The sequence below is a fragment of the Alosa pseudoharengus genome, unplaced genomic scaffold (assembly GCF_046254945.1).
Source record: "Alosa pseudoharengus isolate Yale_2024_CS ecotype anadromous, Long Island Sound unplaced genomic scaffold, YU_APseudo_1.1 YU_APseudo_1.1_scf_14, whole genome shotgun sequence".
NCBI classification, from domain to species: domain Eukaryota; kingdom Metazoa; phylum Chordata; class Actinopteri; order Clupeiformes; family Clupeidae; genus Alosa; species Alosa pseudoharengus.
The window spans coordinates 9284899-9308108 of record NW_027468609.1 but is presented as its reverse complement, the minus strand read 5'-3'; the positions used below and the strand labels follow the sequence as shown (position 1 = coordinate 9308108).

General features: G+C 41.4%; 3 protein-coding genes across 3 annotated transcripts; all 3 read right to left on the bottom strand.

The window, feature by feature from the left end:
• Window positions 1-11821, bottom strand: dnajc21 (DnaJ heat shock protein family (Hsp40) member C21). The gene is made up of 12 exons (XM_076283762.1): window positions 11433-11821; window positions 10997-11090; window positions 7789-7912; window positions 6435-6545; window positions 5372-5676; window positions 4298-4452; window positions 3784-3868; window positions 2922-3092; window positions 2758-2806; window positions 2361-2569; window positions 1630-1711; window positions 1-300 (listed from the first exon to the last, which is right to left on the bottom strand). The coding sequence occupies exons 1-12, from the start codon at window positions 11527-11529 to the stop codon at window positions 148-150; spliced, it is 1635 nt and encodes a 544-aa protein (XP_076139877.1). The 5' UTR covers window positions 11530-11821; the 3' UTR covers window positions 1-147.
• Window positions 11822-12909: 1088 nt separating this feature from the next.
• bxdc2 (brix domain containing 2) lies at window positions 12910-16592 on the bottom strand. Its single transcript, XM_076283758.1, has 10 exons — window positions 16424-16592; window positions 16029-16140; window positions 15890-15933; window positions 15736-15806; window positions 15559-15608; window positions 15399-15472; window positions 15264-15314; window positions 15080-15181; window positions 14802-14930; window positions 12910-13396 (listed from the first exon to the last, which is right to left on the bottom strand). The coding sequence occupies exons 1-10, from the start codon at window positions 16574-16576 to the stop codon at window positions 13142-13144; spliced, it is 1041 nt and encodes a 346-aa protein (XP_076139873.1). The 5' UTR covers window positions 16577-16592; the 3' UTR covers window positions 12910-13141.
• A 111-nt stretch (window positions 16593-16703) lies between these two features.
• Window positions 16704-23078, bottom strand: rad1 (RAD1 homolog (S. pombe)). The gene is made up of 6 exons (XM_076283759.1): window positions 22994-23078; window positions 22549-22760; window positions 22322-22430; window positions 21000-21258; window positions 17246-17344; window positions 16704-17076 (listed from the first exon to the last, which is right to left on the bottom strand). The coding sequence occupies exons 2-6, from the start codon at window positions 22741-22743 to the stop codon at window positions 16899-16901; spliced, it is 840 nt and encodes a 279-aa protein (XP_076139874.1). The 5' UTR covers window positions 22744-22760; window positions 22994-23078; the 3' UTR covers window positions 16704-16898.
• Between the last annotated feature and the right edge of the window lie 132 nt (window positions 23079-23210).

Below are 23210 nucleotides of genomic sequence, written 5' to 3'. Positions count from 1 at the left end.
TGACCATTTCAGTCACTTTTAATTTAAAACAAGTTTGGTAGCCATCATTCACATGACTCATAGAGCCACTCCCACAAAAAAAAAAGGGGGGGGGGGGGTAGTGTTCATAACTGAAAAAGTATTTAGTCCGAGTCAATGTAGCCATAGCTATCTGTTTTTCCTCTTCTCTTTCCTGCTCTTGCCTGCTGTACTGGCATCAGAGGAGAGTGCACTGGCGTGTCCTGTCGTCTTCAAGTGGTCGAACAATTTGTTCCTGGATGAGAACTCAAACTGACAGGTCACACAACGAAGGTTCAGCTCCTAGATCATAGAACAGACAAAACAGATTTAAGGAACATACATAGACGACACAAACAACTGTACATGACGCCTATGGAAATAACACAACATTCCACCAAACAGAGGGATAATCTCTTTTGTAACTAGGCTATTTGATCATGTAGTCTATGTTTGTATCATAGGCATGATGATTCATTCATGGCTTCATAAAATATCATCATATGTTGCTTTTTTCTACCATTGGCCCAAGTACCATTTAGGGCAGCCGTGGCCCATTGGTTAGCACTTGTAACCGGAGTGTTGCCGGTTTGAGCCCCGACCAGTGGGCCGCGCCTGAAGTGCCCTTGAGCAAGGCACCTAACCCCTCACTGCTCCCCGAACACCACCTTTGAAGCAGGCAGCTCACTGCGCCGGGATTAGTGTGTGCTTCACCTCACTGTGTTTACTGTGTGCTGAGTGTGTTTCACTAATTCACCGATTGGGTTAAATGCAGAGACCAAATGTCCCTCACGGGATCAAAAAATATATATACTTATACTTAGTAGTGACCAGTATTCTACCATTGGCCCAAGTAGTGTGAAATAAATCTAAAAAAAATAAATAAAAGTAGAATTGCACATAGCAAGAAGCTGGTCTGAGGGCAGATCTGGCGTTGTGCTCATCTCACAGTTTTCACCATTTTTATCAAAAAATATTTTGAAAACAATCAATGGTTTAAATTTTAAAATATGATGGTCGAAAGTGGGTCAGAGGTGGCATTCCGATATCTGGAAATCTGATCTCATTATGGGTTTGTGTTCACAATTTGGTCCCCCTCACTTTCAAAATATCTCCTGTGCCTCTGACACAGCCTACGCTTCTTCTCCGAATTCGCACAGAGCGCTCACAATATCATATCCAAAAAAGTTAAACGGATTGGCCAACCTCATCAGCGGTCTCGATTGGGTCACTATAATCCAACTTTTAGACCGTTATAGTCCTCCATACGTGTTCTTTTTTTTAAGCAAACACCCGAGACAAGCGTATAGCTACAACATAAACAAAGCCAAACTCATGGCTGACGTAGGCCATCTTCTTGAGCGGTCACTGATTGAGACACAGAAAGTTCTCAAGAACACTATTAGGTCTTTAAACATTTACCATCACACACATTAATTCATTCATCGGACCTAATATTTGTAGTTGCCTTAAAAAAGGAAAAGCAAAGGTGATAGTAGCCCCCCCCCCCCTTCCTATTATCGGATCTGCATCGATCTCAAATATGACATTTCTAAAATCAAATAGACGGAAATCCGTCGTACGACGGAGAACTTTAATCCTTGCAAATAGGTGTTGGAGAGTGTTGTATACCTCAGGGGCTGCCTCCTGAGTCCCTTGAGACTTGCTGCCCTTCTTGGAGTCCTTTCCTTTCTTTGCCTTGGTTTTCATTGAGCTGGCAAAACGAACACAGAAACAGAAAAGCTAGTGAAATGGTGGTCACCACAGGATGAGTTTCCCATTTCCGTCTTCCCTGTACACTGAAGACCAGTTCATTTCCATGGTTCATTCCAGTGTATGCATAAGTGGACTACAAATGCAGACAGTGCAGAAGTTAGATTGTAATGCTTCAAGTGTCGAATTGAAAATAAAAAACCTTCTCCTCATCATATCTACATCAACTATATGAGCACCAGAGGTCACTATGTTTTGCCGAACTTCAAGTATTTATTTAATGACTGACATAATTCCCCCACTGCTTTGAGGTACATTTGTGTTCCCTTGTAATATCTTTGTGCTCCCTCAATAGTTTTGCATTCCCTCACCATACTGCTGCCTTTAAGAGGGAGTGCAAATATAGGTCAAAAACAAGCTCACCCTATCCTTTAAGGGTCTCTATAGAAATCTGTGAAAAACCAGTGTTATTCCTGTACACTCTATGGATTTGGTCCTGAAATGCTGTTTTCAGTATAGAATACACAGGAACATAAGTCTTTTATTTTATACCTTAAATCACTGCTTGACAAGAGCAGCAGGTTACATTTTAAGAAGCACAATCTAAAAGCTACCAGTGTAAATGAGTCCCACAGCACAGCACAGCACACCTTTTATTGTTTGTGGCCTCAAGCCCCTCTGGGCTCATTTCCTCTGAATGGTCCTCACACGGTGGAGGAGCGTCCTCAGCAGCACCAGGCTGTGCAGCTGGTGGATGTGCTGCTGATGGCTGTTCTGCTGACGGCTGTTCTGCTGACGGCTCTTCAGAGCTACACTCTGGGGGCGGACTGGGGGCCTTCTCTGGTTCTTCAACAGGTTGCTAAAGGAAAGGGAGGATGACGGAAGAGGTTGCAATACAAAAAGAAAAAAAGGGAAAGATGGTAGAGAATAGAGGTGGGCAAACTAGAAGATGAGTAATGACAACATGAGAATTGTTTACTAAAGTCATTTACTGACAAACATGATGATTCCTTGCACATCACTTCAGCTTTTTTTGTCAGAACTCACCTGGGACATTTTCTGCTGTCTCTTTTTCTTCTTCTGCTTCTTGGACAGCCTGCATGTTTGCAAAACAATTACGGTTAAAGTACACATTATGCTGATGTAGGGTTAAGAATGAAGGCATCTCTGTGTTGTGAGAATGGCACCAGCCCAAAGCAAAGCTCCCTTACTTCTGCCGGGGAATGTCCTCCATCTCCTCCTCCTCCTCCTCCTCATTCTCCCCCTCTTTTCCTCCTCTCTCCCCAGAGTTTGCGGTCAGAGACTCATCCTCCTCCTCAAGCTGTTGCCTTAGCAACGCCACCATCTCTCTGTGTTTCTTAGACTTTTCATGGTTTTTCATCCTGCCGGTGAGCAAGGTAGTGTGCTTAGAGAGGAGTCCAATAAATGAAACATTGCATAGATCAAGACAATTAGACATAAAGTCTTACAAGTATGAAAAAAATTGACAAATGACAAATTTAAAATCTGACAAAGGCTGCAGTCGGATAGTCTTTTTGTTTAGGAAGATTCCTATCGGAGTGAATAAGAGCTGTTCAGGGTCTCTAAATACTTAGGAAAGGTGCTTTAACGCTTCTTTTCAAATCTCTTTTAGCATATTATGGTACAATGAAGCATCCGTTACAAAAGGTAAGGTGATTGTAACGCCCCACAATTCCTAATGACAGGTAAAAACAACAGGTCAATAACACCCGCCTTCCCATAATTACATAGCCTAGTGTACGTAGAGTCGGCTTCCCTTTATCTTCATATCTTTCCTTAACCTCATAATGTTTTCTATTGAGGCCAAGGGAAAGTGGATAGAATAAGATAATAGGATAGAATATCCAAATGCAGCCCAATTTTACTGAAGAGGGGTCATGAAGAGCATGATGATGTGGTTGGACACATCTGAGCCATCTTCACAGAGACACTGTAGAGAACAGGATTCACATGAAGGCTTTTGAGTGATGGGACATCCTCTTTCATTACCCTGCTCATGGTTATATGATGGCAATTTTCTTTGCCTCAGGAGTGACTGAATATATTACTCACGCTTTATCTGATTTGAAAGATTTATCGCAGGCTGGACAATATAAGCAGTCATCAAAATCGTCCATTTCCTCTATCTGGACAGCATCTACAAAAGAAAGGACATAAACTATAAGTAGACATGACAGTCCCATAAGTCTTGCATATTCTATTGTAGGCAACTGTACTGATCAGGTCTAACCCAAAGTAATTTCCCACACAATTCCATTGATAACATGACCCTTCACCAAGCCGTGTACGAATACAATTTTTTATTTTTTATTTCATATTCCTCCAACATAATTTATTAAAGTACAAATAAAGCTCATTTCAAAACTGATCATTTTGGACCTTATGACCAAACCTGTTTGAAAGAGATTCTGAATGGAAATGAATTACACATAAGAACATGTTAAAATGGTAGGTTGGTCAACACGTGTTTGTTGTGAAATCATCATATTGTAAGGGCAGCGAACTGCACAGGCAGTGTGGGTGTGTGGATGAATAAATTAACATGTGCATTCAGCAGAAGACTGACCTCCGCCTCCATTGAGCACCTCTGCCTCCACCTCCTCGTCCTCACTCTCGGACGTGTCTCCAAACTCCTGACCATACTGCGCCTCCATTTGCTGGAGCTCTTTCTCCAGCTCTGACATGGCGGCCCAGCTCTGCTCTTTGTAGTCCTCTGCTAGCCTGCACATAGAACATCCACAGCCAAAATGATTAGGCTCTTTCTCCAAAGAAAAAGCAACTGAAACAAACCACACCATCAATGGTAAGCAAAGGCAATGCTCACAAAATACTGGTAAATGTCAACAGGTGCTTCTCAGTTGACCATGTCAATAATATAATACCATCAGGTTGACCTCAGTCTCAAAAAATATCTAGAATACATATTTTGAGAAATGGGATATCCCACATCTATAGATAACCACTCAATCAAAACATGACTACAACAATTTAGAGGCAAAGACGAGTCTTTTTAACATAGCAGTGGATTGGCAAAATAATGGCAAATGTATGAAGTGACAGCATGTCATTACTTGGCACCTTCACTTGAATATGTTGCACCTCCTTGAGATGGCCAGTGCTTCAAGAGAAGTGTTCCACTACTCTGTTCTTAATTCCACGTGTGGACACCTTCCTCCAGGCACATGATTGCACACACTGATTAGCTCAAGCTCTCCCCGGTCACTGTTCTGAGGGGGCAGCCGCGGCCTACTCGTTAGCGCTTCGAACTTGTAACCGGAGGGTTGCCGGTTCGCACCCCGACCAGTAGGCCACGGCTGAAGTGCCCTTGAGCAAGGCACCTAACCCTTCACTGCTCCCCGAGCGCCGCTGTTGTTGCAGGCAGCTCACTGCGCCGGGATTAGTGTGTGCTTCACCTCACTGTGTGTTCACTGTGTGCCGAGTGTGTATCACTAATTCACGGATTGGGATAAATGCAGAGACCAAATTTCCCTCACGGGATCAAAAGAGTATATATACTTATACTCATACTGATCCCTAGGCTCTGCTGCTTCATTGACATTCCACCTCCAGTCTGATCTCATCACGTCCAGAAACACGACGGGGCTAGTGGACAGCGCGGGTCCCTGTGTAGACCACGTACTTGGCCTGGCTGAGCTTCTGCTTGCGGCGGAGCTCCTCCACCTTCTTAGCCTTGGCTGCGTTCTGCTCCTCCACCAGCTTCTTGTGCGCCTGCACCCGCTTGTCCCGCTTGCGCACAAAGGCCACCAGCTGCCGCACCATCTCGTTGCGCTCTTTGCGGGCTTTGTCGCGCACCTTTTTGTTCTCCTTCTCCATGGCACGCTTCTCCCAGCGGTTGGAGGCCTGCCGCGTGTCGTACTCCTCCTTCCAAGCAAAGTTCTTGCGTGTGCAGAAACTCTGCCAGTGAGCATAGAACAAATGTACAACCTGATAGAAGGGAGGGAGAGAGAGGGAGATAAAGAGAAAGAGAGAGAAAGTGAGCCATTTCTGGGTATACCGTACACCTAGCTGTTTGCCTTCTGAATGAAAAAAAAAAACATGATCTACTTGTCATGATTACCATGGCTCCTCTCCTTGTCCAACGGATCTAGAGTAGATATGTTCAAATAGACCTTATGCACGAAGACTCTGCAGGTAGCTTATTTGCTTCTGCTGGAGCAAGGTAAAAGGATTTGTGTGCGTGTTCAAATTGTTATTATTGGACAAACTATAACAGAAGATGCCGTTACAACACAGCTGACGCTGTACCGAAAATACATGAGCCGCCTAACGAGCCTTCTGTGCATAAAGTCCATTAGTGAACAGAACAGCAGTTTGAACTTCCATTAGCTCTCTATCAGAGCTGAACTGAATCGACCACTTGGATTTGTGCTGCATACAAATGCAAATTTTAAACCCTAAGAGACATGGTTGTTTTGGTCCAAAAAAGCTAGTGGGAGCAAAAGCCCCAGCCGAAGGAGACAAATAGTGCTTCTTCTGTTTACACAGACCACTTGGACCACAGCAGAGTGTGTGTGGCAATTGGAGTGGAGGGACAGTTGGGGCACTTACATTACCATCCTCTAATGGAATCAGTGTGAGGAATAAATACAGGGAGCTTAGAGCTCAACGTAGTCAGTGCAAAGTTATGATTATTTCTTAAGGGCTGTTTTTGACTGGGGATTCAAAGGGATTCAATGGCTTACCGTATCAAAATCACTCTCGGAGTCACCGAATGATGGAAACTCCTCGTCCTCCTCATCCTCTTCTTCCCTTACGATGGATTCAAACAGTGTTCTGTAAACCGTATAGAATCCCTGGGGGCAGTGGACAACAACAGTGTGTGATATAAGGCTATATACTCTGCTGTTTGCAAAGACGATGGCAATTTAATAAAAACATTCACAAAAATGTAAGTAATAATGAATGAACAAACAAACAAACAAACAAAACAAACAAACAAACACAAATAATAATGTTTCTGAATCAACCTGAATCAAATAATGACATTGATATAAAATGGAGTTGACTTAAGTGTTTTACTGCTCTCTAGTGTCTCATGTTGAGTGTTGCCACAACACTGCAATAATTAAAAAATTGACCATTCTAAACGATAATCCTTGACCTGGCTTACCATTCTTGAGTCAAATAATCCTTTTCAAGCAGCAGGGGTGGGCAAACTTTTTGGCTCAAAGGCCACATTGGGTTTTTGAAAATTGGCTGGCGTTCAAGTTAGATCTGCTGCAATGTAACATGATGTTTTGACATCGACACTGTAAACGTTGTCTAAGAAGAGTGAAAAGCAGTTTGCAGTAAAGCTAACCAACGTCGTCTCTATCGCAGGAAAAAAATAGCGAGCAGCCTGATAACCTAATTAAATGCTCGGCGGGCCAGATTAAACTGCTTGGCGGGCAGGATCTGGCCCGCGGGCCGCAGTTTGCCCACCCCTGATTTAATACATATATTCTAAAAATGTCATGGATTTCACCAACCCAAATTAAACTCGCAAAGGACAGGGTGTCCTGTGCTTGAGGTCACCTGTGATTAGAAAACACAGGAAACTAACATATTCCCTCGGTGATTCCTTGTTGGTGAAATGAGTTGCCTAATGTTCTGCGTCCTTGTGATAGTTTTGGGACTTTCAAGTGTTTTAAGACTCAAGTCTCTTACAGAGATATGGTTTGTGTGTTTGTGATTTTTGTTGATATGAAAACTCATTATTTTAATTGTTGATATTTGACATTGTTATTAGTACTACTACTTCCCCTTGGGGATCAATAAAGTATCTACTGTATCTATATCTATCTATCTATCTATCTATCTATCTATCCATCATCTACTTTTTCAGCATTGTTTGGCTAGTGTGGTGTTCATGTACTGTAAGTCGCTTTGAAAAACAAAAGTGTCAGCCAACTACACTATAACCATATAGAGCGCGCACACACGCACACACACACACACACACAGAGTTGAAACCAGAAGTTTACATACCCTGTACATATACGTTAAAAGTTGACTAAAAAGAGGAATAAAAAAGCATCTTTTGGAAATAATAAACACCTTTTCATCATCACCATAACCAGAATAACAGGAGACAGTGAAGTACTGGAGGATGTCAATACTGTCATCCTGGTAGTCTCCATCCACTCCCCCTTTAAGTAGAGCCTCCCGGTGATTGTCATACCTGCAGATAGAGGCAGAGATGGAGGATGGTTTAGGAGTCCTGATTTGGAATTCATTTGGTCTTGTCGCTGCCTCTAGTGGTAGTGCTCAGCAGAGCAACCACCCTCCCTGAAAATGTCAGTCATAGAGAAAAGCTCCCAGATAAAGCTCCCATGAAGGACATACTCAGATGGGTACTGATGGGTATGACGATGGGTATTTGTTGGAGAACAATCTTAAGTCTGATTAATATATAGGCTGCATAAATTGTTCCCCAGTTAAACCATAAATGCAAAACTGGAAAGATGCATTCCCTAACTCTGCCATAACCCTCACAAATATGCCCTGTAACAACTCTGTCATTACCAACAGTCATAGACCTCTGAAGTTCGCCTACAAAAAAGATCCAAAACGGCCATCTTTGCCCATATAAGGAGATCCGGTTGTTAATTGAAGCTAACTACCTATGGCAAATTGCATTGCAAGTTAGCTCTGGGGTAGCAAAAATCGAAGTGTGCCGCCTTCACTTACCGGAGATAACAGTATCCACTCGAAGGCAGAGGACAAAAGTGTGTTCAGGAAAACGTCTGCATTTCATACTTTTTCATCCCCACGAGACTTTAACAGGTGCGATTATTCAAAATCCCCATGTTATTTTCCCATAGGAAAAATCGCCAGATACCGGATGTCAAAGATGGCAGCTTTTTTGTAGGTGAACTTCAGAGGTCTATTAGAAATTCACAAACATTTTACATGTTCTAATCTGAGATTATGTGAAATATAGATGAAAACACTCTGTCTGCATGCACTCATTTGCATGCAGCGTCCATCCCAGCATGCATCACATCAAGTCAGATCTGCACAGATCTGCCTCAAGTCGAACAAGCCTAATGTCAAGGGGAGAAACGCCACTCTCGGGAAACTTCCGGTTTCTGAACTGGTTGCAGTTCCTGTTCTGGTTCCACATGAGGGCGCTCACGAATAAGTGCGGAATTAATGGATGTCTATGGAGCTGTACCCGTCAAATCCACTTTTCTCGGGATATAATTTTTTGCCCAGAAATTTGAATGTTGCATGCGAAAGAGGAGACAGAGAAAATACACACCACTGAGTATTATATTTTTTGAGTCACTTATTTGTTCTAAAAAGCCTTTCAAATGCGTCAATGACGTCATTCATTAGCAGAAAGCTAGTGTGTTGTGGGCAACAACGACCCAACCTGTAAGAAATCGAAAGGACGTAAGTACTCGTTCATTCAACTTTTGACCTATAATCCATAGTGAGCTTGCAGAAACCACAATCAAATCTTCGATTTTTCAACGACAACCAGGTGAAAGAGACAAATTTAGCCGTCTAGCTCCATAGACTTAACCTGACTCTCGCCAGATGAATTTTGTTCCGCTTAGCTCCGCCTAGCTTCACTCACATCCATCTGGGACCTCTTCCGTTGAGAGTGATTTCAGCACGAGATTGAGATTGTATAGTAGAGCCAATCAGGACGCAGGGCGGGAGTTTCATAGATGTGACATAGCGTAGAAGCGACTGTGACCTAGCGTTCATGGGCTTCGGAAAAACCTTTCTCCGAGTGAAAACATCATCATTCCGCGTCATTCACGTCACTTAATGTGTGAGTCAGAGGTCGGAAACTGGGGCTAGATTTTGCTAACAGAGTTGCCCAGTTAGGGGCTCGTCATCACTTTTGTCGTCACGTTGTAGTTCGTTTGTAGTCCATGTGGCCTTTCATGTCCAACAGTTTCAATGTGAACTTGGGAATTTGCCATTTTTGTCACTTGAAAGCTGCATATCTTTATTTCACGAGCATCTTACACTATATTTTAAGCAAATACAGTTGTTTGTTTAGAATTAGTGAGTGTATGTTTTAACATTTGTTGTGGCATCTGTGTTTGTCACACATTCCGATGGCAAAGCACATGAACACTTGCTGTCGGAAAAACAAAGTAGCCATGGGGGCGGTCCTTGTCATTCCGAGGTGCTCTGAATGCACCATGAGACTGTTATCAGCGTCACAGGTTGGCTTCGATGTGAGTTGTTGAAGTAGCACGTCAATAGATGACGGACAAGTGGCTTATCCAATCATATGCAAGCATTTTTTGATTAGGCCCAGCCTTCTGAAGCAACACTTCAATGGATTGATCCCAGATGAATGAGTGGAGCTAGGCGGAACGAAATTCATCTGGCGAGAGTCAGGTTACCAAAGACCCCCATTGTTTTTGCACTTATTCGTGATCGCCCCTAGCGGAACTGCAACAGATTGCAGGTACAATGGAGTTAATAGGGAGTGATCCGGCTCTCCGTAAACTGGCTCTGGCTGCCCTCTGTTGTAGCTCCTCCCGGCTAGCCTCTGAAAATCACGTTTACGTAGAAAGCCAGACCAAGTCAGACTCAATGTGCATTCATGGCACTTCGGAATGACAGACCGCCCCTGTGGCTACTTTGTTTTTCCCACAGCAAGTGTTCATGTGCTTTGCCGTCGGAATGTGTGACAAATACGGATGCCACAACAAAGGTTAAAACATACACTCACTAATCCTAAATAAACAACTGTATTTGCTTAAAATATAGTTTAAGACGCTTGTGAAAGAAAGATATGCAGCTTTCAAGTGACAAAAACGGCAAATTCCCACGTTCACATTAAACCTGTTGGACATGAAAGGCCACATGGACTTCAAACGAACTACAACGTGACGACAAAAGTGATGACGAGCCCCTAACTGGGCAACTCTAGCCCCAGTTTCCCTGACTCACACATTACGTGACGTGAATGACGCGGAATGATGATGTTTTCACTCGGAAAAAGGTTTTTCCGAAGCCCATGAACGCTAGGTCAGTCGATCTCAAACAAGCCTAATGGCAGACCGAACTTCCCAACCTCAGTTGCGGGACTCGGAATGGCACCCAGGCTACATGGTTATGATAATCCGGCCATGATTATGGTTATGGTTTATTGTCTATTATCAAGATTTGCATTCCTTATTAGTATTATTTAGGCTGCATGACTTTTCTTTAAACTGTATTTTAATGTTAATGTAATGTTTATGGATGGCATAAGTCTCTATGGACAAAGGAAGCATAAACATAAACATACCAGGCCTTCTCCTGCGGGTCGCCGAGGACGTCATAGGCCGCCTGGATTAGCTTGAACTGCTCCGCTGCATCCTCTGCGTTGTCCAAATTTTTGTCTGCCATTTGAAACACACAGTGAATACACAGCGTACAGAGAATAGCTTATCATAGTGAAAACAAGACATCTTATCAGACAATGCAAACGCCATTACCTACATGTTAAAATGTCAATACGAACGCGTCAAATGTTTTTAATGAACGTTTAACATTACAGTCCCAATCAAAAAGCATATGCGAAAATATCTGATCTTTGATGGTAAATGCCATTTAGCGCCTTTCTACTCCTCCCCCGAGCACTCAAAGCGCTTTACTGATTAATGCCTCCCATTCCGTTACACATTCATACACCGATGGCGGATATGTTTGACCCTACGTTAACATTATTGGTGAATTCTTACCTGGATGCCACTTCAAAGCTAGTTTCCGGTATGCCCTTTTCAAATCATCGTCTGTCGCGTCCCTTTTAACGCCAAGCACTTCGTAGTGACACTTCATTTTAGCGTGAAATTAGAGTCAGACAAGTAATATAGAAACATGAACCTTCGTTGAAGTTAGCTAGGTCGGCTAACCAGTGGCAGCATGGGCTCTGTCGACGGTAGGCTACCTCACTCGTTAACGTACTTGGCCAAGTTCTGAGTTAAGCCTAATATAGCTCTTAGAGATTAATATAGAGACAAAACCTTCAGAACACCGAAAAACGGAACTTCTATGTGATATAGGCGCTGTGGCTGTCAAATAAATATTCTTGACAATTTTCAACGTGAGGCCAGCAAATGCCAAATACCAACACCGGTCAGGCGCATTCAAATGACGTCACGGTGAATTTTCTCCTTAAAGGGACAGCGTTCTATTTGTTCATACAAAGTTCATTATAAAGTAAGTATATATATAAGTATAAGCATATATACTCTTTTGATCCCGTGAGGGAAATTTGGTCTCTGCATTTATCCCAATCCGTGAATTAGTTAAACACACTCAGCACACAGTGAACACACAGTGAGGTGAAGCACACACTAATCCTGACGCAGTGAGCTGCCTGCAACAGCGGTGCTCGTGGAGCAGTGAGGGGTTAGGTAATGTAATGAAATGTAGGGAAATTATTGGTCTCCTGACTTCAATGTCTGTGTAGTCTGTATCAAGGCAGATATAAATACATAAAAAAGGACATCCATAGAAAAGCAGCATATAAAAATGTCATAAATATTCTTATGTGATGTAAGCTGATGGGCATATCTAAAGTGAATTCAGGTATTGCCATCATGTGCTCCAGGTACAGTCCTCATTCAAGATGTGGATAGAACATTTTATACTCCAAACTGATTTTATCTATGGATTTAACATAAGATGTTTAATACATGGATTTCTATGGAACGTCACGAAAACATGCGTGCGCAACCAAGAGGCAGAAAGCTCCATAGAACAGCATAGAGCAATGCAAAAGAGCAAAAGAATAAAATGAGTTTTTGTGCTGAAAACTGCACCAATTCGAAATCACGATGGTTAGAGAATGTTAAATATGTTCAATATCCCTAACGGAATGCATGTCTTTGCCAAAAATGATAAAATACGATGTTATATTAATAATCCAAATGAACGTCAAACTTTGAAATATAGTCTGAAATGAGATGTTATTATCTTTGAGACAACAGGGGTATACAAAAAAATCTGATTGTAGCTTACAGCAGCCGACTATTTAGGTTAAGTTTATAACGTTGTGGACGGCCACCAAGCGTCTTCTGCCTCACGGCTGCGCGCGCATCTAGTTTTGTTGGTAAACGGGAAACTCATGTATATTTCCTGGGATATCAGTCATATATAAAATGAAAAAAATGTTTGTCATAAGTTGAATATAATGAAAACCAACATAAACTGTGAACCTGTTGATGAAAATATCTTTATAGCATACATCCACTTAACCATAAAGGACACTTAACAGTTTTGGGAGATAATTTGACACAGCAGATACAGAGGCCCTTGGGACACAGGACAATCTACCTTAAATTTCAAATAAAATCTCGTTCCGCATCAACAGATTCTTTAACATGTCCAGTATCTATAACAACTTAATGTGAAGAAAACACACCAGTCTCTTTTTGACAGATATACTTTAACGTATACCCTTGCGCTTCAGTCTGGTCTTCCTTCTAAGCTCTGTGAGTTTGCCTTTCTTCGGCGGCTTGGGAGGGGGTGCCTCCAGCTCAATCTCCACCGGTTTCTCTGGCGCAGGGGTGTCAAAGACATCGTCCGTCACATCTTCCTTCAGGACCTCTTTTGTTTCCATCCTCTTGGCCTTCTGAATCTCCCGCACAAGCTGGCGCTCCCGATGTTTAGCAGCCAGAGCCAAGCGGACCATTCGCCTTTGCTGCATGCAAAATTACGGGAAAGAAAAAACACTTAAACATGTCTCTGTCACACTTAGTGTCTTTAAGAATTGCTACACCCAAACAGTAGTTTCAAAAACTGCATTATACTGTTCTAATGATCACTTTCAGTATGGTAACTGTCCATTAAAATGGCCTATGACGTATTCTCAGTAATTCTATATATTAACCAAATTTAGAATCACAACTTGGATTAGTGCTGGGCGATATACCGGTTCACACCGTATACCGGTGTATATTTTCGTTATGATATGAATTTTTAATATACCGCCATACCGGTGTATTTGATTACACAACGTTTGGAACGCTGCGCCGCGCGACTGTTTCAGACGGGACTTTTTTCACACGCACGCATGGTGCGACTGCGAGGCATAGTGAGGGTAAACACAAAACACCTTAAGTTTTTCCCCTGAAGTATGACCCTTAACGCTTAATTTCTCCTTAGGTAAGGGGTTTATTTAAGGGTGTTGCACAGAATACACAGAATTCTACAGCTGTAACTAGCTGGCTGGCTAGTAGGTATTAGGTCGTTAGTTAGCAACCCACCGAACACAGTGAATTTAATGATCTTATCATTAATCTCACTTTAAGAATATTCGCTGAAATTATCCAGGTAGCAAGTAATGCATGTTATAGACATGAACTGAGCAATACTAGCTGGCTAGTTAGAAATGATCCTGACTGTCATCAGTGCACCAAAACGAACTTTTTTGTTAATGTTTTGCCTAGCGAACCGAACCGAAGCTCATGGCAGGCTAACAAGACATACACATCCACATAAAGTTAACGACTAACGTCATGCAAACCACACAATAACAATAAGGCATGTTTCTGATAGGCCTATTTGACAGAGTAAGCATATTAGCAGAGAGGTTTTATTTTAAATTGTATAATTTTCAAAAAAGTATAATTATTGCAAGTTGCACTACTTTTTGTATTGGTTTTATACAAGATGCAATTTGAAGATATACAAGATGCAATTTGAAGATTTGTAGATTCTTCATTAGAATCATGAGTGGCTCTTTGTAAACAGCATAATTTTCTGGGGCCATGCAAAACTGCATTACCACTAGTGTGGAGTTATTCTACATCATGACAGTAAAATAGACCATCCTGTAGGAAATGCTGTGAACATCTGATTATGCATGGAAAAAAAATACCGTCATATACCGTGAAACCGTAAGAATTTTGAAAAATACCGTGATATACATTTTTGGTCATACCGCCCAGCACTAACTTGGATCATCTCCCATCTATCAATATCACTTCAATTTCATTTCTATTTGGAACCAAATTTGATTCAATTTCACCTAAGGGTTTCTTTTTTTTTTTTTAAGTTTTTGTGTGTATTGCAATAAAAAGATTAACCAAAATCAAGAGACTTACCATGTTAGGGGACTGGAAATGTGGGTTTTCATAGAGTGTAGGCCCACCAAAGCTTCCTTGAAATATTTTGATGAGATTCAACACAAAGCGAGGCCCAATTTCCACCAGTGATGCATCCTCTTCAATGATCTACCAGCGGATGAAACAACCTTCAGACAATGGCACTTGTGGCAACAAAAAAAAACACTAAAATAGTAATACTGAGTCATAACATGAATGATGAATATCATTCACCATTAAATAATTGTGACACTAAAGAAAAGATTCACGCAACTGACCTGGTAATTCCTGAACCATATCCTGTTGTCTGCTATTGTAAATGTGAAGACGTGATCCACAAATGGCTGGCTCTTTGGGTGATACTGAGGCGTTGAAAATGTCTGCAAAAGACTCTTTGTAAGCACCCTACTTACATCAGTAATATACTTAACAAATTAGGTTTTACATCAATAACAAACAAACCTGGATGAACAGCTCCTTCAGCAGAGAGTAATGGGGAACACTGTCAAATTGCTGTACAGAAGAGAAAAAAAAGTGAATACGCAATAATATCAAACAGCTCTGAACCCTACATATTTAGTCTGGGAGAACACTCACAGGGTCAAATGAAAGAAGTGGTCTGGATCCTTTAAGGCAGTTACCCGTCATTTTGAGCTCTGCAAGTGTGTGCACTTAAGAGAGAGAGAGAGGGATGGTGAGTCAATACATACTCTTTTCTGCCAATCCTAGCAAGCATATGATTCTAAAAGACACTCACCATTCTGAACCAGAAATTTGGCTGAGGGTCCATGGGGGACATTAGCAATCCTGAAATAAATACACATCATTATAAATCTAATATTATTACCAATATCACAAAGAGGTAGATAGATACTTTATCGATCCCCAGGGGAAATTCAAGGTAACTGCATAATTTGCAAGGATACAAACTCACCACATGTAGAGGTCCTGCTTTTTCTTTGCCTCAAAATATATGCACTTGTTACAGTTCTTTATTTCGCACACCTTAAAGGAAAGGACAAACATTAGGATCTGTCGATCTGGGACCTACAATATGAAACTACAGAAAGTGTCAAAATATGTCCAACCTCATTAACAACGAACAGCTTGTCTTTTCGATCCATTTTAGTGTCTGAAATTATTACAAATGGGGATTCAATTCAAACATTCGTAATATAACTTAAGGGTAAACAGTAAACACGGATGAGCGTGCTAAGCTAAACCTACCAGCTTTAGCATGAGGCATCATGGTCCTTAGATCCTGCATTAAATGTCTAGTTCTGAAGTTGATACCTCTCGAAGAAAAGACCAGAACACGTTCTTTGTTTTTCCATTTTCCCTGTCAAGTGGAAAAAACATTTATGACCATGGTTAGCTCGCTACCATGCAAAATATGAAGGTAACATCTCTTCATAAACTAGTTAATTTGATGCACCCAATCTCAAACAATGTACACCGATGACAGCCGTTTTTCATACACCGACAGGGCTATGGATAAAAATACATTAGAAAAGAGATCGCTTAAAAGAACGGCATAACTACCATTTCACACATACTAGGCTAACATTGGTTAGCTAACATTAACTACTTGTGTTTATGTTGAGCCGACGACCATATCTCACCATTGAAACGGGTGCTGGAATGTTGATTTCATTATTCTGTTCTTGGTCTGTAGTAACATTTGTTTTGGATTCTCCATTTTCCGCAAATTTAACTTTTTTCGTATTTTTGGCTCCGCCACCTTTTCCTCCACGCTTTCTCTTGAGCGCCGACATCTTGGTTCACTCATTCTACGGCTATCGGTGGAAATTAACCCAGTAGAAATAGTAACTAAAATGACAGCGCCCCCATGCATACTGGAGTATATCTTTGCGATGAATTAAAACCAGTCTGAACAAATAGTCTTTTTTTCATTTTCTTTATTCAAACACACATTAAATACAATACACCTTATAATGTCCTCTGTACAGTTTCGCTGACATAAACTCTGACCTTGTTGACAGACCTATGCAATCAGAGCAAGAAAATCATTAATGAGTTCAGCAATGTAATGCAGCTGAGCATGTTGGTGTAATAAATAATGAATCCTTTACAATATCATTCTTCATCAACTTCTTCATCTGGTGAACAGAAATACTCCACAAAGCAGATCTGCCCATCATCATTGCGAACCAGGTACTGCAGTGACAGAAATCCACGGGAATCTGTCCGCACAGACACCTTGCATGACAGAGCCAATGCTTTTGTTGAAGGCTTTAGTAAGGACATCTTATATCTACAAGCAACACCCAAATAAATATTGTCATTATTGAAGAAAAACTGGTTAAGTCAGGCATATAAAAACGTACAAAAATGTAACAGCATCATTAGGACTCTCATTCTATTGTTTTCTACTTTAATTACTATGCTAATAATAATTAAATAATCATTATTATTATGCTAACCTGTTGGTCTGTGTTTTTGTGCACTGGAAGAGCTCCATCATGTCTGAGTCCTTGGGGTAATCATAATGTGCATTTCCAGAGTTTCCAAATGTGGACAACCTAGAGGAATGGAGACAAATACAAAAGTATCTCTACAGCATTGTCTTTAAGATGACAAAGAGAAACTATGATTATATCTGATCAAACGTGGTCACATTTTTGTCATCTGGGTAAAAGGCCAAAAAATTGCATACATACAAAAACATAAACACAAAAACAAAGCCTGCTATTCTTCCTCAGCAATACTGGTGTCGTGTGCCTTCTGGTTTACCACAGCTGCAGGAGTTGTCAGACATTCCCAAGTTCTTCATTCAACAAGTTCTTTTAGCCGGATTTGAAGTCGCATTTCATATCTACGCCATGAGCACTACACTACGTACAGCCACTCGGACAGAAAACAAAATATATAGTTTTTGCAAAGCATTACACTGGATTCGATCCTGCAATAAACAACATACCTATAAGCAACCTATCAAGCTCTCTCTCTCACTGAGCTACTCCAATTCTCCCAGAAACAAATTCCAAACAGCTATCTATTAATCACGTAAGTAGCACCTTTTGTCTTGCATTAGCGGTCACAAATGGTTACATTGCCCTTATCTTATAACTCCTTGTCCTAGCGACTACTAGGCCTATGGTTTTCAAAAGTCAAATGATCCCCGACACAGACATTCGATTTCTTGATTTGATAAATAGGCTACATATTTTTGCAAACTCACTTCATTCAATCCTTGAAGACATCTCGGGCTGGTGCGCTAAAATATAAATAATTTATTCTCTTACCATTTAATCAGTAGAATTTACTATAATAACGTCAGCACCCAAGACATCTTTTATTTTTAGTTGATCAACCATGAAGATAGAATAATAGCCTACTAACACTGTGCACTGACGACCGTTGCAGCCCAAGGTAACCAGTTGTTTTAGATCAAGGGCTGGGCTTCCACTTGTTTCATATAGCCTACCTCAGGACAACATGTTGCCTGGTGTTGCCTACGTTATTAATTGATGGTAGGATAGATAATCTCATGTACGAACGAGAAGGGATGCTCATTGAGTTCGCTCATTGAGTAGACGGGGTCATGCAGGTGAGGGGTCATATGTTATCAATTGTGATATTGCAGGATCAAATCCAGTTTAATGCTAGATTGCAAAAATATATATTTTTTCACGTCTTTTGTCTGGGTGGCTGTAATGTAGTGCTCATGGCGTAGGCCTATATGAAAAGTGACTTCAAATCCGTCTAAAACAACTTGTTTGTGAATGTCTGACAACTCCTGCTGCTGAGTTACGGCTCCTACACACAGCTGCGTTCCGTCAAGCATGCCAGTGTGTGTTCCCGACGGTAGCTATGCAAATGACTTGAAGTATAACCGTAATTTGATTGGTTGGTGCTGTCAGTCGATTGGCTTGATTGGCCGGTGCCGTCTGTCGGTGCAGCAACAGCTGAACTTCTCAACGCGAGCGGCGGGAGAAACGCGACGCAATGGACCCACAATTCAGTTCGGCAACGGATGACGTGAGCCCATGTAAAGTGAATGGGATGCGTCTCCAGCAACGCAACGCACGCAGCTGTGTGACCACAGCCTGTGCACGCGCAAGGAAACCAGTAGGTGGAGAAACCAGAAGGCACAACACGCCGGTGTCATGCTATCAGACAAAATTTTCTTTGGTCACCGTTAGTCTTCGATTTTCGACTTCCAGTCAGTCTTTGAAATGTGAACTCCTGTACATTTGCAACTCACACTATTGATATCTGCCATAAACCATTTCACTTTGATAATACACTATTCCAGACGTATGCAACAAGAGTAAAAGAAAATGATTGAATGGATTTTGAGAAAATAATTTCCCTTTGCACAGATAATACCGTAGTGACTTGGTGCGTCTGAGGTCTGGTATCTGCTAGACAACAAGTACCAAAACATGATTAGTTCATAGATTTCACATGTAAAATTCATTTTATACAACCCCACCTCCATCTTGCCTGTTCATAATTCTGAGAAATTCTTGATTGTTTGTGTTATGTTTATGTTATGTGTGTGGGTGTGTGTGTGTGCTTGTGTGTCTGCCTGTGATCTGTGTGGGGCTACAGATCAAAATGAAAAATGACGGTTCCATGCTATCCATGTGGGGTTACATGCCCACCAAGTTTCGTGTACCCCGGTCTTTCAGTGTCCCGGGAATCCTTGAAGGAAATTTGGGCATGCGGGGGAAAAAAAAAATCTGACTAAACCTATATGACCGGTCATAATAAATGGTAGGCTCTGTTTTAAGCTACTGCACCAGGATTGTGTAGGCTAAGCGGCTACAACACTAATTTTACAAGCGCACACACTAAATGGAGAGCTAGGGTTCAAATGCTGACTGCGCCTTTAAATTGGAAACTTTTTATCTATCAGCACAATGCTACAGTATGCTATTTCCACTAAATATTCAGCTCAATATTATGTGCAAGACGTTTACTAAGTAGGCTATGCCAAATCTTTGATCTCGCACAGTCACCATAACGTTACGTTTTCTCATGGTGAGATGGCATCCTGAAATATGTTTTAGACAAGGGGCGCAAGGTTCACGGAGGTGAACGGCTAGACAAAGGCGAAATGACAAGGTGTTAACGAAACAATGTAGTAGGCCTAAGGTAGACAGGCTTTGAAAACATGTAAGGTTAGGCTAGTCTGTCACAGGTAACTTCAAGCACAGCTTACACGCGCAGAAATTAAAATTCAATATTAGCATCACGAGATTCATTATCGGAAAATCCTGACAGCGAACCCGATGCAAAGCCAAAACGAGGAGGAGGGGGGGGGGCTTCATACATGATGTCTTTTTAAATCAATTTGTTGACCTTTACCGTTTCATGGCTTCTGCTGAGAAACTAGTGCGCCACACACACTGAACTTGAATCAAGCATTCTTCAGAACGCAGCTGATCAACCCGTCTACTTTCACTTTCAATGAAATCCACTAGTAAACGGAATACACTTGCGGCGTGATATTCGGAAAGATGTGAAGCACAAAACCCGTCGGCGGCCTGTTATAACGATGGCCTGTGATGCAGAAATATAGCCTGCCTCTGACCGACAGACCCCCTCCCCCTTCTAAAAAAAACTCATCTGATCTATACGAAGAATCACACCCCTGAGAGATGTAATTGGGAGAAGTACCTGTCCATTGCTGGCATGCTGCCAATCACCAGAATGTCCATGCTTTATCACTCAGAGCCTGCAAGTGTTCTGCCTTTCTCTCACATGACTGCCAAATCAATGGCGTGAGTTATAGATGTAAAGCAGTTCACGTTTCCAAGACTGACTAGGTTCTAAGTGCACTAGACTAATGACTAATGGTGATCTAACACATTTTGTTTAAGACCTTACCAGATTTTTAGCCTGGGTGCCATTCCGAACTTAGTCCCGCCCACAACGTTTGAGGTCGGGAAGTTCAAATTCTGACTAGAATTGAGTATGACTACGTCAGGCTACCAGATTTTAGCCCTGGGTCCTCTCACTGGGAAGGGTAAACTTTTATTTACCATTTGCTACTAGCTTACTATTATTTATTATTTGCTGAACATATCACTCCAGTTAGAGATGCTTTTAAATTAATTTTTAGTCCCTGCCCCTTAGTGACAACAACCCCAATCAATATACAGTGGAACATTGAAAGCTCAAAGTGAATGGAAACAAATAGAGTACCAAAGAAACAACTTGCATTACCTGAAAAATGGCTGAGAGGGAGACATTGTGATTTGAAGGACCTCACTTGTCATGTCCAGCTCAGAGAAGGCCTCTCTCAGGCTATCTGACTGTAAGATGACCTTATTGGTGACATTTGTGCTGCAGAAGTCAAAGTCTATTGGTTCCTCAGGCTCCTGGGTGTTGATTTTACACACGGTCACCACCCCACCCTCTTCAAGAAAGAGTGTGAGGGGAAATCCATAACCACTGTAGCACATGCGCAATGCTGTTGTGACGCCTTTATTAAGAGGAAAGATATTGACATAAAATGAGTGACATTTTATTTCTTGTCACAACCCTCTAAAATCCATCCAACTAGCGTGTAGTTTTCATGTATCCTGCATTGAGAGGTACACAGTGGCTTTAGAACGTACTAGTAGAATTCTACATTACAGTAGAGCATAGTTGAAGGTTAGTTTGAGGCAAGACGCTATAACATCGCGGCCACTTTCAGTTGGACAACTCTGTGAAAACAAATGCATGGACAACTGAAGTAAATCAAAATCACAAAGCCTAATTATAGGGTTGTAAATGGGCTTGTAAAAAAGCATCTGAGTATGTTTATGACAGACCAAAGTCGCATACCTTCTACGTTAAAGGTAAACTATGCAGTATTGGCAATTTCCTTACTGTTTTACTCGGTTTTTGCTTCTTGTTCGCTGGCTTTGTCATGACGAATATCTGAAAAACTCCATTGCTACCTTTTTCTAGCCGGTGCCTGGCGTGTATGTGTATTTGAATGCAGTAAAGCAATTTGTTACACTCGTTATACTTCCTGACACTGAGGCCGTCGGCCCGCCGGCCCACAGTTACAAGGGTGTTTTTTCCGTTCACAGGCGCTAGGGGGAAGCGAGACGGCCACCATTCAACCCGAAAAAAGTCATATAACCATTCCAATGACTCTGAAGCTGTTAAATGAAGGTAAATTAAGCGAAAAAACTTGCATATTTAGCTAAAAAACCTGCACAGTGTGCCTTTAACATCACAGAACAAAGTAAAATCATGTTCATCCATTATGTCAAGGCTAAAAGTGTATTATCATTTCCTCTTGACATAAAGCGCAGTCTATGGGCTGCACTCTGTGACAACAAAATCACTAGGAACTAAGAAAAATGACTGGCTGAATATTTGGTGGCATTTTTAAATTCATCTACACGTTTGTTTTCAAAGAGTTGTCCCAAACCAGAGGTGACCTCAAAATCCCCTATACACACCAATTATCATCTAGTGCCTGACTTAAACATACAACGCAATATCACCACAACCATCTTCAAATATAAAGAAATATATTAAAAAATGACCTGGTACTGTGCTTCCTCCAAATATTGTGAGGCAATCGAGAAGGACTGTAAGATTAATTTGAAATCCCACAGAATCTTCTTTGATAACAAACTCCTGAAAGATGTCAGCCTGAATTGCAAACAAAGTCATTAAGATCAGTTGAGATTAAAATTAGCTCAGACTCTAACAGCTAATATTCCCCAAGGACAACTAGGAAATGTGAAAATAAAAAAGGAAACAATAAAACCTGTATGAAGGCATTTGCTTGCAAACACTTTGAGTCCTCGACAGTCACTTTCAATCCATTCTGAGTGGCGTTAAAAATGGCATGGTCTTTAAAAGTAATGGCTTTAAGGATGTTGGAAAGATTTCTGACGTTATCCAGAGTCGCAACAAGGACATAGTGCTCATCTCCTGGTTGAGACTGAGTGGACAGTGGCATTTTTGGGCACTGGGCACCTGAAACAGACATAAAATCTGCATCATTATTTCTGTACAGACCAATATAAAACATCTGTAAACGACATTGTTTACATTCGCAGTAAGAAAGCGAACGTTAACGTTATCCTCGCTGATAAACGTAGCTAACGAACGTTAACCTTATCGTGGTAAGCCCACTACAAACTAACTAGCATTATAAACAAATAGCTATCTGCATAGAATAGTTAGTGTGGGCTGCTTTTATGACTTACTAAGAGAAGTTTCACAAAGAAAGAGACTACACTCCGTTGCTAATTTTCAGAGACCGCGCCATTTTCACTTGTTTGTGTCTATCTTCTTCGGCATTATTGTGCGCTTAGAAGCCCGCTAAGATGGGTAGCGCCGCCTATGTGTTGGAGTATAAAAAGCACCTCGGTCTGGAAGACCCAGTTGTAAAGCAAACGCCATAGCCTACGTCTATGCAAGTTG

What these genes read in the sequence shown, in the direction of transcription:
- dnajc21 (XM_076283762.1), bottom strand. Translation starts at nt 11,529, where the DNA reads ATGAAGTGTCACTACGAAGTGCTTGGCGTTAAAAGGGACGCGACAGAC. An exon ending in CCGAGAGTGATTTTGATACG is followed by an intron (nt 5,677 to 6,434) that starts GTAAGCCATTGA and finishes CCCTTCTATCAG; the next exon opens with GTTGTACATTTGTTCTATGC. An exon ending in GAGGCCACAAACAATAAAAG is followed by an intron (nt 1,712 to 2,360) that starts GTGTGCTGTGCT and finishes TCGTTTTGCCAG; the next exon opens with CTCAATGAAAACCAAGGCAA.
- bxdc2 (XM_076283758.1), bottom strand. Translation starts at nt 16,576, where the DNA reads ATGTCGGCGCTCAAGAGAAAGCGTGGAGGAAAAGGTGGCGGAGCCAAA. An exon ending in GATGCCTCATGCTAAAGCTG is followed by an intron (nt 15,934 to 16,028) that starts GTAGGTTTAGCT and finishes TAATAATTTCAG; the next exon opens with ACACTAAAATGGATCGAAAA. An exon ending in CAAATTTCTGGTTCAGAATG is followed by an intron (nt 15,473 to 15,558) that starts GTGAGTGTCTTT and finishes CTCTCTCTTAAG; the next exon opens with TGCACACACTTGCAGAGCTC.
- rad1 (XM_076283759.1), bottom strand. Translation starts at nt 22,743, where the DNA reads ATGCCACTGTCCACTCAGTCTCAACCAGGAGATGAGCACTATGTCCTT. An exon ending in AAGCAAATGCCTTCATACAG is followed by an intron (nt 22,431 to 22,548) that starts GTTTTATTGTTT and finishes TTTGCAATTCAG; the next exon opens with GCTGACATCTTTCAGGAGTT. An exon ending in CCCTCTCAGCCATTTTTCAG is followed by an intron (nt 17,345 to 20,999) that starts GTAATGCAAGTT and finishes CCATTCCTCTAG; the next exon opens with GTTGTCCACATTTGGAAACT.